The sequence below is a fragment of the Tympanuchus pallidicinctus genome, unplaced genomic scaffold, assembly GCF_026119805.1.
Source record: "Tympanuchus pallidicinctus isolate F22 unplaced genomic scaffold, pur_lepc_1.0 scaffold1, whole genome shotgun sequence".
Classification (NCBI taxonomy): Eukaryota; Metazoa; Chordata; class Aves; order Galliformes; family Phasianidae; genus Tympanuchus; species Tympanuchus pallidicinctus.
The window spans coordinates 49,971,934-49,988,913 of NW_026294618.1; the positions used below are offsets into that span (position 1 = coordinate 49,971,934).

Below are 16,980 nucleotides of genomic sequence, written 5' to 3' on the forward strand. Positions count from 1 at the left end.
AATATTAAACTGAGATCTGGAGTAAGCTGGTTACTTCTCTCCTGGGATTCTCTGGATTTAATTTAGCACTTATATAAATAGCAATGCAAATTACATGTCTAGTGAATTAGGTGTAGTAATAATGGTGTGATACTATACTACTTAATACTGCATATGCAAATTGAAGGTAATTTGCTCGTGAAGAAAATAGTGAAAGAAATCATAGTACAGTTGAAATTGTACTCCACTGTACCAGAGTGAGCTAGATACTAATTGTAAATACTGTACTATTGCTGGAAGATTCTCTGTGATTCTTCCACTAAAGCAAAGTGCTTATTTTCTCCATTTGTAGAATTAATTTCTTTCACAAACACTACTATTTAATAAAAATGTTGCATATCAACATATGCACCATCTTAGAGTCACAAATCTTGAAGCCATAAAAAAATGCATAATTACCTAGTCTGACCTCCTACAGGCCATAGAGGCCCTCTGAATTAATTACTGTCTGAAATAAAATTAAAAATGCATGTAATCTTAATTTTAAAATGTCACACAGTAGAAAGTTCACCAAAATCCTTATTTAAACTTAGCTTCTTCCTTGCCTAAATTTTAGTTTCTAGTCCAGAAGTTTACATTTATCTAATAGACTGCAGTGTCCTGTCATTTGCAAGTTTACTCCCTGTTTTTATGTTTTGTGATGAAGTTATTCTCTTTTGCTTAGGCAACCTGCTTAATCTCCTCCAGATTTGCGAGCTGCTTATATTCTCCAGTCTTCCAGTCGTTTTTTGAACTTTCTCTTAGCCTTCTCACTTTGTTCTAGAGAAAGATTCACCTCAAATCACTAAACTTCAGTTATCTGAAACTTAGTATCTAGTCTAAGCTAAACAAAAAGGATCTTTTTCCTTATCTAAGAGAAAATACAGACAATTCTAGAGAGATTCATACCAATCTGATTTAGATAATTTAGATGCCTAAAGTGGGTGGGAAGAATTGTTCACTCAAGAGATACTTGGAGAAACTTTGTGAACATATTTCATATTCATGGAGAAGAAGGAAGAGAATTATAATTGTCGTTAATTATTTTCATGATTCTGGAGATGAAAATTTCTGGAAGCTATTTGGCAAATAAAACTTGTGAAGAAGTCAGACAGGGAAATTATGCATTTGAAAGTTGCGGATGTGGATCCTAAGCTGTTATCAGGGAAGAAACTCAATACTGAAACACTGTGCCTGACTGAGTCAGCAGCAAGAACAATAAGGTTGTCTTCATTGATACTGGACTCAATAAGACCTCAAGGTCAAGTAAATCAGAGTAAGAACAAAGACAAAAATATACCATCATAAGGACTACTGTGTTTGGTACAGAAATATAATGACCTAAAAATAAAGCTAAAAGGAACTTGTAAGGTTGTCTCCAAAAAAGCACGGGATTGTTAGGATGACTGTCAAATTCAGATCATAAGATGAATGGGATTTTCTATTTTGAGATTGAATGAAATGGCTTGACCAAATGATCAGGTTGAGGAATTCAAGGATCCAAAGAAAGCTTTGTGCTGAATGCCATCCGCCACATAAAATAGGTATCTTCATACGTCATCCAATTAACATGTCTGAATACGATTGAAACTTCACATATGTTTGCTGCCCAGTCTTAAGGTCTTCCTTCATGGCTAAATTACTGCATGCTGAACATTATTGTGAAATTCACAGGCAAGCATCCTCTCATCAGGCACATATTAAACTCCTTGCATGGAATTATGCACTTGGTGGCAATTTTGCAGACTTTTCATAAGAAATTCATTAACGTTCAGTCTTTCTGGGAACAGAAGCAGCCACCTGCATCTACAAATTTGCTGTTTTAATTGCAGAGGAACAGCAAGCCCCTGAAAATGTGAATGAAAACCTGTGCTTCTTCATCCAAAGCCTCAGCCATTTAAGAGAATGAACCAAGACCTCAAGATGACAGGAGCTTAGTCAAACTGGTCATTTAGACACAACCTGTAGCACCTCTGAAAATACGATGTTTTTGCTCTAGCAAATTCTGGGTTTGGAGTCTGTTTACTTGTTCATTTTTAGTTTTAACCTATTTATTCAGTATTATTAATGTATCTGATCTGTTTCAGACTTTTTGCAAATACAGACATTCTCACTGGACCAGTGTCAACTCTGGTTTGTAGACATTCAAGCAAAGAATCTACTTTATTTGGGTAGTGCATCCATATATCAAACTTTGCAAAAGGTACATTTTATCTATAACAAGACCTGCTGTCACTCCAGACCCCGTTTGCTAAATGTTTGGATACTCTAAATGCTCTTCATTTGTCTTGCCATAATATGTTTTTTTCAGACTCAATTTGCTTTTCCTCTAACTGCAAATTTATTCTGCTGTGTCTCTGCCCATCCACTGGACTTGCATATCTAATATATAACACCTGCTGCACATTTGCATTATTTTCAGATTTATGACTTATTATCCACTAATACTGTGTCTAGAATTTGTCTGTAACAAGAGCCCTCACAAAGATAAGGCATTTTATTTTGATTCTTAGATCAAACAACACAGTAATGCATAGCTTCAGATATTACAGTAACCTTACCTATGATGTGCATGACATTTAACAAAATAATAAAGCATAATAGAATGGAGCTATTAAGAAGCAATTGTTTACCTCTGTGGTGAAGAATTCGAGGGTCTATTCACCTATCTGATTAGTAGGAATTATCAAGAATTTTATGATTTAATTGAAAGTTTCTTGAGTTTGTGTGGATAAAATACAGCTGTCACTTTGCATTCTCTTTTATAGGTAGGCTAAAATTGGTGCCTAGTTTAAACTGAAATGTGTATGCAGTATTTATAAAAGTTGGAGTTTGACAAAAGATCTAAAATCTGTCAAGACTAATTCACATATTTCTCTGTCTAATGGTCATTAATAAGCTCCAAAATCCCTTGGTCAATTTTAAAGGGGGGCTTCTAAGTCAGGTTTACTTTAGAAAAACATTTGTCTGTCCCATTTAATTTATTTTCACTTGTGTAGATATAGACATAGAACAAATTTTTAAATTTACTTTATAAATCAAATAGCAGGATTTGGTAAAAAAAAAAACATCACTAGGTTTTTGTAAATGGACTATGGGAGTAATGACTTTTCACAGTGATTCATAACAGCAGGAAATGTATATATTTGCTTCAGTTGTCATCTCTATCATTGTGGAATGGAAAGTAGCTGGAATGTAATGTTCTGTAGCTCAAAGCGAGGCTCTTCCACACAAATTAACAGCTTTTTTGTCAGATTCTGTCTTCCCACCTCTTAACAGAGAGATATTTCCAAGTTTATCTTGTATTTCCAAGGAATTTAAGAATGATACTTTATTGGATATATTACATTTCACATTCCTATAGTAATATTTTTGTTTTAATTGGTTGGTTGATTTTTGTGGGTTTTTTTTTGTTTGTTTGTTTGTTTTTGTTGTTTGCTAACTTCACAAGTTATGCAGAAAAACAGGGCCCGCAGTGCTTCAGATGTGACATACACAATGGCACAAGAAATGATGAAGATACCAAGTGCACGTGTTGATAAGTGTAGTGGAAATGCTAAGTCACCCTTGAAGCAGTGGTGGAGCACCTGGTGGGAAGACTGGGCCAATTCAGGGGAGCTCTTGAGTGACAAGAAGGGATGTAGCCAGTGTCCATGCCCTCCCAGACACCATGTAAGGATTAGCAGTGGAAGGAAGGGTATTTTGAATTTCCTACCTACCTGAGGTCTTCCAAGGGAAAACAGATTTTTTCCTTATGTTTCCTATGTATTTGAGCATATCCTCACTTGCTGCAGCCCAGGACTTTGCTTCTCTGCTATTATTGTTGTATTTTCCATCGTTTTACAGCATTACAGTAAGTCACCTTGTTTTGCATACACTTTAATGAAGGATGGTTTCAGAAATAAATACAGTTCAATAATGTTGTAATCTCTAGCTATCAACTTGACAATGTTCTTTTATGTCTTGCCAACTAAAGTATCCTCCCTCCTGTTTATTCTGCCAAGGCAATAAAACCAGATGAAATTAGGCCACACTTTTCACTTTTGACACTGGACTGTTGGTGGAGAAGCACAAAGCATCTAAGAATCATTTCTTGTCTGACACTTAATATGTTATAATATTGTGTTTCTTTTTTCAAAAATATAGTGAATATGTTAAAGTTGGTAACACTAAATCTCTATGTACTAGGGATCTATTATCTGAGAAATAAAGATATCATAAAATATATGACATATAGGCAGTTGGAGTACTTAAATACTTTAATATAAAAAATATCAAATATAAGAAACTTAGGCGTCACTGTTGTTCTTCAGAAAGCACTCTAATGATTAAAAAGGATGAAATAAAGTACATACCTGTAGTACTTTTAAAGTTTTTCATCAGAAATTTCAAAGCAAAAGTTATAAAGATGAGCAAAACCTTACAGTGCCATTGGGATATTGGCTTTATCGCATACACCATATAGATTCTGTAAATAGAACTCAGAAGGGAAAAAAAAAGATTTTCACAGCTCTAGTTTGAGTTTTGTGTTAGGGAGCACTGCTGCTCTGTGTCACAAAGTTGGGAACTTCTGGGGCCAAGGAGAAAGAACGAACATTTTCATTAACAAAGAAAGAACACAGATGCTGTGCCAGAATGTTGGCTACAGTGTGTGCTGCTGCCAGAGCAGAAGGAAAAGGACTGCGGCCTTTTCTCTCACTTCTTGCAGTCCTCTGACAGCATACAGGCTGCATGGAGACTGTCCTGCTCTGCTGGTGCAGAAACCTTCCCTCACCCTTCCTTTTGCCCTGCAGGGGCTGAGACATCCCATTCTGCTGCTGAGTAGGTTGCCAAAGGTCACCCTGGCCCGGAGTGACTATGCTTGGAATAGGTGTTAGACCTGCAGCCTTTACACTTACAGGTTAAAAAACTCACAAAACTCCCATTTTTCGTGAGAGACTAACATGTCAAATTACTGCTGTCACTTGTGTTCTTCCTACCTGGGCAGCTTCTTCATCAGTATGTTAAATAGTTTTTTACTGAGACCTAGGGAAGAGGTGTGTGGTGTGAGCCACATGGAGCAACAGAGCTTCAAGCTGAAGATCAGTGCTTTAGAGGATAACAAGGAAAGAGACTGATTCAGATGAAACATTTAGTTTTGAACAGGCATCTGATGTCTGTCGATGGCAGAGGTCTAATTTAGACTTCCTTGATCACTGTAGCTGGCTCACTCCCAGGTACTGCATTATATTAACAAGGTTCATAAACTGTCAGATATAACTCATCCACTTAACTCTCTGCAATGAGGCACAGACTCTAAGGACACGGCCTTTCCGAGAATGTTCTCTCTTTATAATTCATCATTCCCCCAAAATGTTTAATGTGATATGATGTTACTGGAATCTTCAGCTAAAAGGATCACCTTTTTTTGGTCATGCGTACTACAGAATGTATTCATGCGTCTTCTTTTCCCTAGGCTGTGACTGAGACCTTTACTATAACTATTTCCTTTTGTGCCAAAGAGATTGCTATTTTTCATGCTGAATAAACAAGAAAGTGATTCCCTGCCTTTCAAAAGAAGGACGGTCAAGGAAAAGGTGTTTTTGGCCAAGGCATTCAAATTGTCCTTCCATTTGGAGGCTCTAGAGGGTCAACTCTCTTCATACCAGTCTAGGCTGCATGGTGCTGTACTGCATTATACTTCTTTAAACTCTCCAGTGGTTCTCCTTTCACAGGGAAGGTTTCACAAAGCACTTTAGCATTTGCTTTTTGAAGCCTGCTTAGCTGATTTTGCTGAATGGAAAAGGTAGCACTGAAATATCTTTTATTACAGATTACAAAGGTGGAAAAAGCCTGCAGTAGGCTAATGCTGTGAAGGAAAAATAGCACAGAAACTTGAACTGAGTTCAGTTACTTTAAACATTAGATGCCACAGGAAGAGGTATTATTGACCTTGAAACTCCCCTGACACTCAATGCTGTTATATTGTGCATCTAAAGCAAAATGTTTGCACTAAGCAATGCATCTGCTGAATATATAGATCCTAGGTAGATGCAGTGATGTGGAGTCCCACTATGTAGACTGCTTTATTCTTTCATTGAGATACCTCTAATTCCTTATGCTAGAGCATAAGGCTTGAGGGAGGTATTTGGTTAAGATATGTTCATTCTTCCTTCAGCTGCTTTACAGAGATCAGACAGGCAAAGCCTCCTTCTAATTTAACCATCTTCCTGGCTGCTGTGCTGCTGATGGTGCTGCCGAAGAGATCTGTCTATTGCTCTGCTGCTAGTCCACATTTCCCACTTGCCTTTTGGATGACGATTATTGTGTTTTAACAGTCAATCACTGTTCAGGTTTTATCACTTAAAGACCTTTTCATCTAGATCACACCATCTAGAGCATTTGCAATGAATGACAATGTATGCAGTATTTGGCTTTCTTTTTGTAAGTTAAAATAATTAACTTGACTGTTGAGGCTGCTGAAGAGCTGCTTCAGCTGAGCAGAGCACTTTGCATACCATCTATCACTCTTCCTTCTCAACAGTGCCATCACTGGCCAACACAGAAGCACTTAGACCAGAGCATCATTAGGGTGTTATGCAATGACTAGTGCCATGAAGCCAAGGTAGAGTTGAAGTTGGCATGAAGCTTCCTGATCATACAGCCACTGTCAGAGTCTTCAAATAAACAAAAGCTCATCACGAGGAAAATGAATAACATCAGGGAAAAAGTCAGTCTTTCCAGTAAAAACTCTCTAATAAAATGTTCTGGCTTTTGCCATTTATGAGACAGCATTGCTCTAACATGGTGATGGACAAAAGTAAATTATCCGTGCATCTCTGGTGAACTTTTATGCTGTTTAAATGGTGGGTTACATTCTTGAGAAATTGACAGACGCAACATATTCACAACATATTACTGCCCTTCTTATTGTTTCCTCATTCCTTACACTTCTGTTTCCTACATCCAAGGTCCCAGTGTTCACAGTCACATCATTGAGGCTTGCCTGCCATATATGTGTCTCAAAAAAGAGGGACAAGTTCTTACTGAGCAGAAACACTTGTGTTTGTTTATCAGGAATTCAGAGTTATGTTGAACCATCAGAATATTTTCCCCTAAACAATCTGTACAAACATCAGAAATGCACATATTTTTTTCTGACTGTCCCCCAAAAGAGTGAGTAGCATTGATAATCAACAGTTTCATCTAATTCAATTCAATTTAAAATGCTCGGCATTCATTTGGTAGGCTGTGAGCAGTCTGTGGCTTTGTTAGATCTTCAGCGTAAGGAACCAATTTTTCTTATCCTAATTCTATGGCTGTTGGAAAAGGTGACACACAGTTAGACGTAATGATAAGAAAAGCTACTGCTGTGAAAGGCAGTCAGATACCAAAGTCAGATGATTAAACCACTGCAATGAATTTCCAGAAGACGAGGGGGAAAAGGTCCAAAGATGTTTCCAGTAAAAGTTTTCTTGCTATAAAACCTTCAGTGCAAAGCCCACATAACAGATTCTTGCTGTAGTAATCTATTCCAATTAATAACAGAATAGCCAGGGTGAGATGTATTTTAAAGCCTTTTACTTTGTATTTTTATTTCAACTTCATTCTTTGTTTTCTTATTTTGCTGTTGCTGAATGGATAGAGACTGGCTTTGTTTTGAAAATAAATGGGATGACTTTCCTGAATCTACACAGCTCTAATGGCTAAATCACTTTGATACAAGCAACAGTCACTGCTCAGTGTTGACCCCTGTACAATCAGAGCTCTGTTCTAGCAATGGCAAGTTGGCTTGTAGAGCTGCACAGAGGGAGGAAGCAACAAGGAACTTTTCAGTTTTCAGGACTTCCCATAACCTGTTTGGATGGAATAAACAAACATTTGTAACCAAACATATCTTTAACCCTACTCAAGTGAGAAAAGGCAAAGTGGAAACATTTCCACAAAGAACAGAAAAGAAAAAATCAAGTTTGCAGGTTACTACTTATGCATTATTGATGCTTCCAGCTTGCACTGAGCAATGTGCACTGAGGGTGCACTCAGTATCTACAGGATGAGGCTAGTGGATATTTTCTCCTAGCTTCCTATCCCTACCACTGCTTGAAGCAGTAATCTGGGGATTAGCACAGGTTAAACTGCCGTGGCTCCCTCCTGCCCCTCAAGACATGCCTGCTTCAGTTTCCTGAGGGAGTCCAGCAAATCCCAGGTAGGCATTTCACCTTTGGGAGCAAGGATGTAAATTTCATCCCTGAGCCTGAATCTTCAGAGTGCCCTGCAGTTGTTTAACAGAGGTCAGCAATAAAGGATCCCTGCTTCTATTTCAAACAAGCTGGATGCCCCTATGTTTTGGGTTGTGTTTGATGTCTGAAACAGGAAGAAGCACATCCTTCTCTTTAGCTGTGAGATGAAATTGTGAAGAAATGCCAAATACTGAGTGGTTATCAAAAGCATAATGAGACTGAAATACCAAGGAATAGGAGAGATCTGCAGAAAGTTTTAGGTCAGATTTACTGTAAAGTCTTGCTAAAGTTTCAGAAAATTTGGGTCAAGCTGAGTATCTGTAGTACAGCTTTAAAACAGGTAAGTATGTCCTGTTTTCCACTGTTGTTAAAGGCTTGCACAGCTCTTATCTGACAAGCCACAGCACTGTGATGTTCAGTGCCCCTGTGGTCTCTTCCATTCATCAGGTGAAAAAACATGCCAGGGAATACACTTAGGGAATAGTTGCCCTGAACAAGACAGAACAGCTCTCAAGCGCCCAGCAGCATTTCAAACAAAAGCATTCTAGTAGGTCTTCACAATGATCTTCAAATGCTTATTCAAAAGGAAATCTCCAGAAAATTGACTGCTCCACTGAGAAATAAAGAAAGACTATGCTAAGTACCTTTTAGACAGCTGATATAACAAAGATTATGATACATTGGTTGAAACAAATACATTTTTATCATACTTCTGTTTTCCAATGTGTATCTGTACATATGATTCATATTTTATTGTACCTGCTGGGAAGAAAAATCAAAAACCTATTGGACAGCTTTCAGACTAAGAAAGGAAAAAAATAATTTGACCATTACAAAGGTTGAGAAATTATAGGCTTTTTTTTTATTTTAATTTCCTGCTTATCCACCTACTATTATGGCGGCTCTGGTAATTCGGAGTTGGCATTTTATAAAAAGTAATTTTACTGCACATAAGAAAGGTGCTTGTCTTTACCAAGGAATGATTATTTCCAGGTAAAACACAGACCATTAATTCTGTGGAATAATGACAACAAGTCAATGTAATCTACATTTCCTCTCAGGAATCTGGTCTGGTACCAACAGATCTCCAATGCCCTCTTATGATGGATGATAAACTTGGAGGAACAGCGGAGTTCTGGAAATCGTAAACATAAGCGTAAATAAACTGTACTTCCACCCAGCAATTCCCATATAACATAGCTTGAGTTTGATATTAAACTCTAGTAATTATGTTTGCTCACCAATACAGCAGGTGATGAAATTATGCTTGAAAGAGTTTTTTTCAGGGGTCAACATCACAGCCCATGGCTGTGACTTAGTTCAACAGGTAATGAGAAAGCTCTCTGCATCACCCTTCCTGTCAGATAATGAGTATGTTTTTTTCTGAGAATCAATATGCTGAAAGTTTTTTATGTAGTAATTCTTCAGTTCTTCAGTTACACCGTAACTTGTGTGTGTGTGTATATATGTATATATATTTATGTACATACCTAAGTTCATGTCAGACATCGTTTTGTCAGGCTGCCCCTCTGCTGCCATCTGTCACATGGAAGCAAAATTTAACAAAATATTGGTTGGGAAACTCAGCCTCCACTGCCATACCACCATCTGCCTCTGATGTCATGGGCCAACATAATAAAATGGGAGGCATTCCTTCCAGAACAGCTCACATTCATATACGTAATACAGCTTTCTAAAAAGGCTCTATGTGTACAACCTTCTGTAAGCTTAAGAACTGTGATTAAATTGCACGTAGGTATCACATAGCTTGGCAATATAAAGTTTCCAGAACCAAAATTAAACTTTATGTAATTCTGTGTTGTTACTGCTTGAAATAGCCTTTTTTTTTTTTTCCCTGAGATCTTGAAACAAAGTGTTTATATTATCCAGAAAAAAAAAAAACTTAGTAATGAAAAATAAATACAAGTGCCTCAGCATTAACTGACTCAGCAAATACTGTAATAACTTTGCATAGGAAAACGTAATGATTTGGTGTTTCTTAAGTTTGAACTTGCATTCAGTGAAGTAAATTCCATGGGCTGTTTCTGTAACTCTTAAGTCATTGACTTCATCTTGAGCCTTCTAATCACCTCATCTGAGACAGATCTTACCTACTTTTAATTGTTGTTTCTTTCTTGCTGTCATTCTTTTGTTTCAGGCATGCAGTTTAATAAAGACAACTCCTAATAATCATGTATCTAGATATCGCTTTAAAAGAGGTAAAGGAGGGAGCACTGACCAAGAGTGATGATCATATGATGATATATAATAGCTTTTTCCCAAATCTGATGCTATTTGCTGTGTAAGAAAAAATTCATCTCTGTGAAAGAGCTGAGAGAAAATAAGACAGGATTTTGATCAGTGCTGATTCTGGTTAAGTTTGATCACAGCACTTGACTCTTTGGGCAAATCTGGAAGTATGCTCACAGAAAACTCAGGTTTTGCTAAGAGTAACAGGACTCTACTAGCTCAGGTAGGGAATGCTTGATCTATTTTTTCACTTGTCTCATCTAGCCATAATAATGGAATAAGATGCACTAACAATAATTAATCTCACTGCTATCTCTTTAGTGAAGCTGTTACATTGCTGACAGTTTTCAGCTGTTTCTTTTCTTGATTTTTTCTTTGGCAGAAGGACTGATGATTTTCTCAAGGTGTTTATAGAGATTTAAATATATATATATATTGTTAATTTTGAGATCATTGTATTATTGCCTCCATCTACAGAGATAGTCATTGGGTTCCATCAAAGCAACACCCAGAGAGTTTGTGCTGGGATGGGTAGTGCATACCTTCCAGAAAAGCAATGTTTATTTGTGAATATATCAGGGAGAATAGTAAAGAGCAATTTTTTTTTCAAGTTTCAGGAAATGAGATTCATAAAAACATTAATTCTCTGATCACTATAGGTATAAATGAGCAGGAGTGTTAATAGTTCCTTCTCCTCTGGAGGCCCATGCTGCAGTATTAAAATGTAAATGAGACACATGTAGACACCTAATCTGGATGAGTCTGGGATGCAGATCTGTTCTTCTGTTCATTACATCTATTAATTTTTATTGCTACATGGTTTATAGAAAAAAAGCCTGGTTAATATATAAATATATTTATCTTTTGGGATTTTTTTTTTTTAATGAAAAAGATGCAAAGAAGCTAGATTTTCTAAGGTAGTCTTCCTAGTTTTAAAATGATTTTCTGAGACAGTCAGGCTCATTCTCTTCTATATCTCTAAGGACTCATTCCTGTCCTTCTCATAAAAGACAAAAATCCTCCTGAAATACTGAATCAGGAAGATAGTATAATTCTTATACTGAGTTCAGCACAGCTATGCTTGAGGACTTTCCAAGAATGCATTAAGCGTTGTGACTAACCTCTTTTTTTTCTTTTTTTCTCATCTTCTCCAGGGGGAGAAGTGTACTCAGTGATATGTTTGCAATTTACTTTACATACATAGTGCTGAACATAAGTGGATAGGGTGTGTTTTTATTAGGTAAAGTGAAAGAAAGGCAGCTTGCACTATAACAAAAGTGACAAATTTAGTGAGAGCTCTTTGTCTCTGTGAGAATGCATTAACAATTTTAGCTGACTTTTCCACACAAGAGCTCTGTTGTGTTCCCCAGTAAGTTCCACTCTTCTCATCAGAAGCCTGAGTCCACTGGGGAGGAAGAAGTCTTCTGTTCCCCATCCCAGAGATCTCTGTAGTCACCATAGGCTCGAGCCATCAAGCACACTCATACTGAAGTCCTCCACTTTCAGATCTGAATTCTCACTTCCAGTAAAGGCTGTCTGTTGCTAATGTAATTAGGTGATTAATATTGAATGTCTACCACTCAATCAGAACTGATAAATACATTGGTCTAAAAAAAAAAAAGTGGGGGAGAAAAGAAAAAAGAAATGAAAAAAGAGAGAAAAAACACGAAAACACGCATGAACCAAAAAATGCAATGTTCAAATTAATTTATTTTTTTTTATTTGTACCAAGGAAAGGTTTGGATAGATGTGGGAGAAAGGGAGCTTTATTTTAAAACTTTGATTATCTCAAGGGAAGCAAACTTCCATTTGTATTTAGAACAGAACAATTTCTAGCTTAAAGGCAGTCTTTTAATCAGCAAGCTCATCTGATGAAATGCTGTAGGATTTACTTATATATCAAAAGAGTTCCCTAGACATTTAAGAGATGCAACTGAATACGATTAAAAGATCAGTTTTAAACAGTTTGTGATACAGTTTGTTTGCTGTGCTTTGTGAGAGAAGTTTAGTTAATAACGTGAGCTTGTAGTGTTTTAGAAGATAGTAAAGTATTGAAAGAAAAACCACCATTGTAGTTGCCTAGCAGAGATGCAACTGTTCAGTTTTTTGGATGTGATTGTGTGTAAAAAGTGAACGGAGAAACTATTAAGCCAAGGATTGTACCCAAAAATAGAATCATTTATGAATAACCTTTCTGGACCTAATTCTTTGCTGGATTAAACCTCATGTAATGTCACTGTAGTCAGTGGTGCATAAATCAGTGGAGTAAATTAGCCCTGTCATGAAACCAAGAAACCAAAGGAAAGAACAGTCCAATAAAGCAGAGATGAAATGCTGATATTAGCAGAATGCCACTGTTCTTGGTATACTGCATTCTTAGTGCCCAGCAGTGAATATTTCATTCTTCCCAGGTGCAAAATCTTCCCAGCAGTACTATAAGGTAGATTTATAATAAATGACAAAATTAATGATTTAGTTCTATTATAATGCCACTTTAGGGCTCCCAACAGGAGCCTAAGCAGTTAGTAGACAACATCTGTACTCCTGCAATGTAGTCTCCAAATCAAGTCTCTATCTCTTCAGAAAAATTTTGGGACTGCTTTTTTTTTGCTATCTGTTTTTCTTTAGCTGTATCTCACACATACAGATACTAGAAACTAGCATTCATACGTGTGGAGAGCTTTCTACAATGAAGACTGAAGGAAATACTAGGAAGATCTATGTAAGAGCTGGAGTAAATTAAGTATTGTCACAGCCTCCACTATGAAACCAGTAAAAAACAGAATTGATTTGTTTGTATTTCATGTCTACATAATATTAATGGCTTTAAGAACCCAGAATATTCCAGTGACTTTAGAAGTGCCTTAGATGCATTAAAAAAAATCCATTTACTCTAATCAGCATCCATAACAACACATGGTCTTGTCTCAGACCTCGTACTCTTTTGACTGTCTGACCCAGCGATTAGCTTGTCTGAAATTAAGATTGTGATTTCCCTCAGCCGCAGACAATGATTTTTGCACCATACACACTGAGAGCCAAGTCCTGGATGGAGCCTTTAGGTATTATTATGATCCTCATAAAGAGCTGATTGAAAATCCTACTGTTGAGTCTGCAGCTATACAACTGAACTATTCAGAATAACAGATATCAACAGCACAGCTCACTTCTCACTGCAAAGAGGTGAAACAACCTGAATTCTTTTGAATTCCTACCATGCAGACTTCAGTGATGAGCTGAAGGATGAGAAACAGTTTGCTGTAAATAAGTAGGGAAAGCTTTCCGGACCTACATATAAGGAAACCATGTAAAGAATGCAACATGCACACACATGCTGTTATGTTGCATCTGGTATAGGTATAACGTCTTGGCCATTGAACAGAACTTGCTGGAAGGACTAGCAGAGGACTCAGATCATACTTGTCCCATGGCATCTGTGATATTTGCCATTTTTTACCTATTTTTATGTTTTTTTTCATGTGATGGTTTCAGATAAGCAATCTGCCATGGTATTCGAGCACCTCTCCAGATTTTCAATTTATTTATTGAAATTCTGTTATTTCTGTTTAGAATTCACCTCTGGGCATGTTCTGAGGAGAGGAATGAAGGGAACAAGTTCTGAATTTGCCAGCAGCAACATGAGATGCTTATGCAAACACATCCAGACCTACCCAAATTGGCAGATATGTCTTTAGGCTTGGAGTGATTGGAAATATGGGAACACATTCCAGAGTCAGATCTACAGCCCTAATTTCAAGTGATAAAACATCATTACAACGTTGGTTTATAAGTGCACAAAGTTTAGGTGGCAATGTTCTGCTAAAAAAGCAGAGTTCTGCAAGAGGGTTAGTTTTTGTTGACAAATAACTCTGACTTTGGTATAAGTATTTACATTTGCAGCTGTTCAACTCCATCCATCCAGCCATCCACTTAGTTTTCTGGTTTTCAATAATTAAAATAAGATATTTCTGCAATGGAAAAAAATTGATCAATTTTTGGAAGTTTTATTGAAGGATATGTTGCATTTTTTAAAATGCCAACTCATGACAATTTCAAAAAGAATCATATAAAATAAGTCAATTAACTCATTCTTAGATTTAACTAATTGTTACAAAGAATTATCATTGCCTCATGAAACATAGTCTAGTGAATTTTGTTACTTCTGTTGTTTCTGTTACTGCTTTTCTAAAACAAACTCATCTTTTTCTATGGTATTTGCTTTACATCTAATGCTATTATATTTTGTTTCAGCTGGCAGGCTTCATCTATGCCTGTTATGTTGTGAAATGTATTACTGAAGAAGAGGACAGCTGTAAGTACTAAAGCTTTATTACATACAAAATGAATTCTGTTTTTTAAATCACCCCTCTGCTATGTTGGCTCTTGCTGACTTCTACCTAATTCCCTATTATTCTGTAGCCAGAACTTGCTTTCTGCCCATCTATCTTGATCTAAAATTTCCAAATGCCTGAAAGACAAAGGAGTAATGAAATGCAGCTTAAAATAATCCACACTCGTTTCTTCTGAATAGATCACTGTAAATTTTTCTTTTCTCACAGCTTAAGACACACACACCAAAAAATCCCAGTTGACAAACACAACCTTTTGTCCTTTTTTTCTTTTCTTTTTAATTCTTATTCCAGGCTGTTAACTGTCTTCACAGTAATTGGCTTCCACTGAGGGTATAGCTCTTCTGTGTTGACCTCAGTGCTGTATTGTAGAAGCACTTCTGGCAAGAAATAGCTTTAGATCATTGCAGGACCTTCGTTTATGAGAGGTGAAACTGTGGAGTTTCTCTTTGTTTGTGCTTCTCCCAGGGTACAATTACAAGGAGCAAAATGATTTAATGTAGATGTATGTTTTTCTTCTGTTTATTTATATCAATATAGGCCTGTTGATCAGAATTTGCTTTTAACACATGCAATGAAGCCAAGCCATTTTATTTTTTCTCTACCCTAACCTTGATTTTTTTAAAAGGGCCACTGCAGTGTTTCAGTACATCTTGGGATTCATGCTAAAGCACTTTAGAAGCAAGTATCAGAGCTGCATGTAACTTTGATAAAATATACATGAATCCTAGAGAGAGTTTTGCAACAGGAAGCTAAAGGGCTTTTATTTGACTGAGAGCACTGCTAGGGCTGGCAGGGGTTCCTTTGTGTGCTCTGCTGTGTATTGAAAGCAGCTGAAACCCTGTAATCTATTGGCAATACAGTGCCACTGTGAGCCATCAAGGGAAGATTTAGTGCTGAAACTAAACCTCATTCGGAGGTCTCTCAGATGATGCTCCTCTCAGTTGTCTGTGTATCTGTGGAGGTGAGAAGGCATAAGAGTAAAAGGAATTTGAGACAAGTGTGTGAAGCAGGGGTGCACTTTGAATGTGTTTCATTTCTTAGAGATGGACTCAAAGTATGTGTGCTTTTTCCTGCTTTCCAGCTAAGTGCTGGAGGATGGTGAATCCTTGCCCCTAGGTGAAATCCCTTTTTACTACCATCTTGCCTTCTTTTCTGAGGACTTAAATCTTTGTCAGTCTTCTGCAACACTTTAAGAAACAATGTAAGTAAAAAGCAAGGAAGGGACTAGTGTCTTGGCTTGCTGAACAGGCACAAAAGTCGAAGCACATTTGGAAGATCTCTCCTGTGGGCTGTAAGACGTGTTTCTGGCAGCAAAGCACCATGGCCAATATGCTATTGTTTCCTGCTCACAGCTGAGGGAGCTCCCTGTTGTTCAGAAGCCACAGATTGTCATGCTTCTTTGAACGTTTTCTTGTGGTTGTCTTGCCTATGTTGAGGCCTTTATTACTTTGTTAGCACACCTCCACCAGGTCACTCCTTCCTGCCAGTGAGCCATCCTGACAGCCTGTCAGAGCCCACTGGCACATTGGGATAAAGCCCCACTCCACCTGCCTTGTGGTCTCACTGCTTTGGGATCCTGGATGGAAAAAATGGTGAAAGGAAACTACACAGTGGCTAAGTTATCCCTATGCAGTAATAACTCTTAGACCAGATTTGGCCCCTTGAGGTACCATAAATTTCTCTTTCACACTTGCCTGATCTGCATGAGACGATTCCATCTGTGAAAGTACTGAAGAAGGTATGTTTAGGTGTCTTCTTATCAAATATAAACACTAAATAGCATAGCACCTGTAAGGGATTTGTTACTCCCAGAGGAGTGCAATAGAATGACATGTTGCCAAAGGAGAGAGAAAGCACAAGAAAACAAATCTAAATTGAGTAAAAGATTCTAAAACTAGAACTGGGCAGGGAGTGCTCCCAGTAGAAATTAAGACAGCTTTAATTTCACAATACTTCAAGCTGCCAAATCTGGTGTGCTGCTAAGAAGAAAGCTCTGTAGCACAGAAAACAACCCTCCTGCCCACAGTGAGCTCCCTTCCACAGGCTTACTGGATATCTAGCACAGTACGAATTATTGTGCTGCCCATAATCACTGCTCAGCATCCATGTCTGGTAAGAGGTGAGAACAGGCTTGTGCTTGC

At 37.4% G+C, this 16,980-nt stretch overlaps 1 protein-coding gene across 2 annotated transcripts in view; it reads left to right on the plus strand.

The window, feature by feature from the left end:
* Positions 1-16,980, plus strand: part of NKAIN2 (sodium/potassium transporting ATPase interacting 2) — a 508,528-nt gene that overhangs the window by 470,849 nt on the left and 20,699 nt on the right. For both annotated transcript variants that reach the window (XM_052677954.1, XM_052677964.1), the window contains exon 5: positions 14,739-14,799. In XM_052677954.1, coding sequence (XP_052533914.1) covers positions 14,739-14,799 — 61 coding nt within the window. The remainder of the gene's footprint in view (positions 1-14,738; positions 14,800-16,980) is intronic.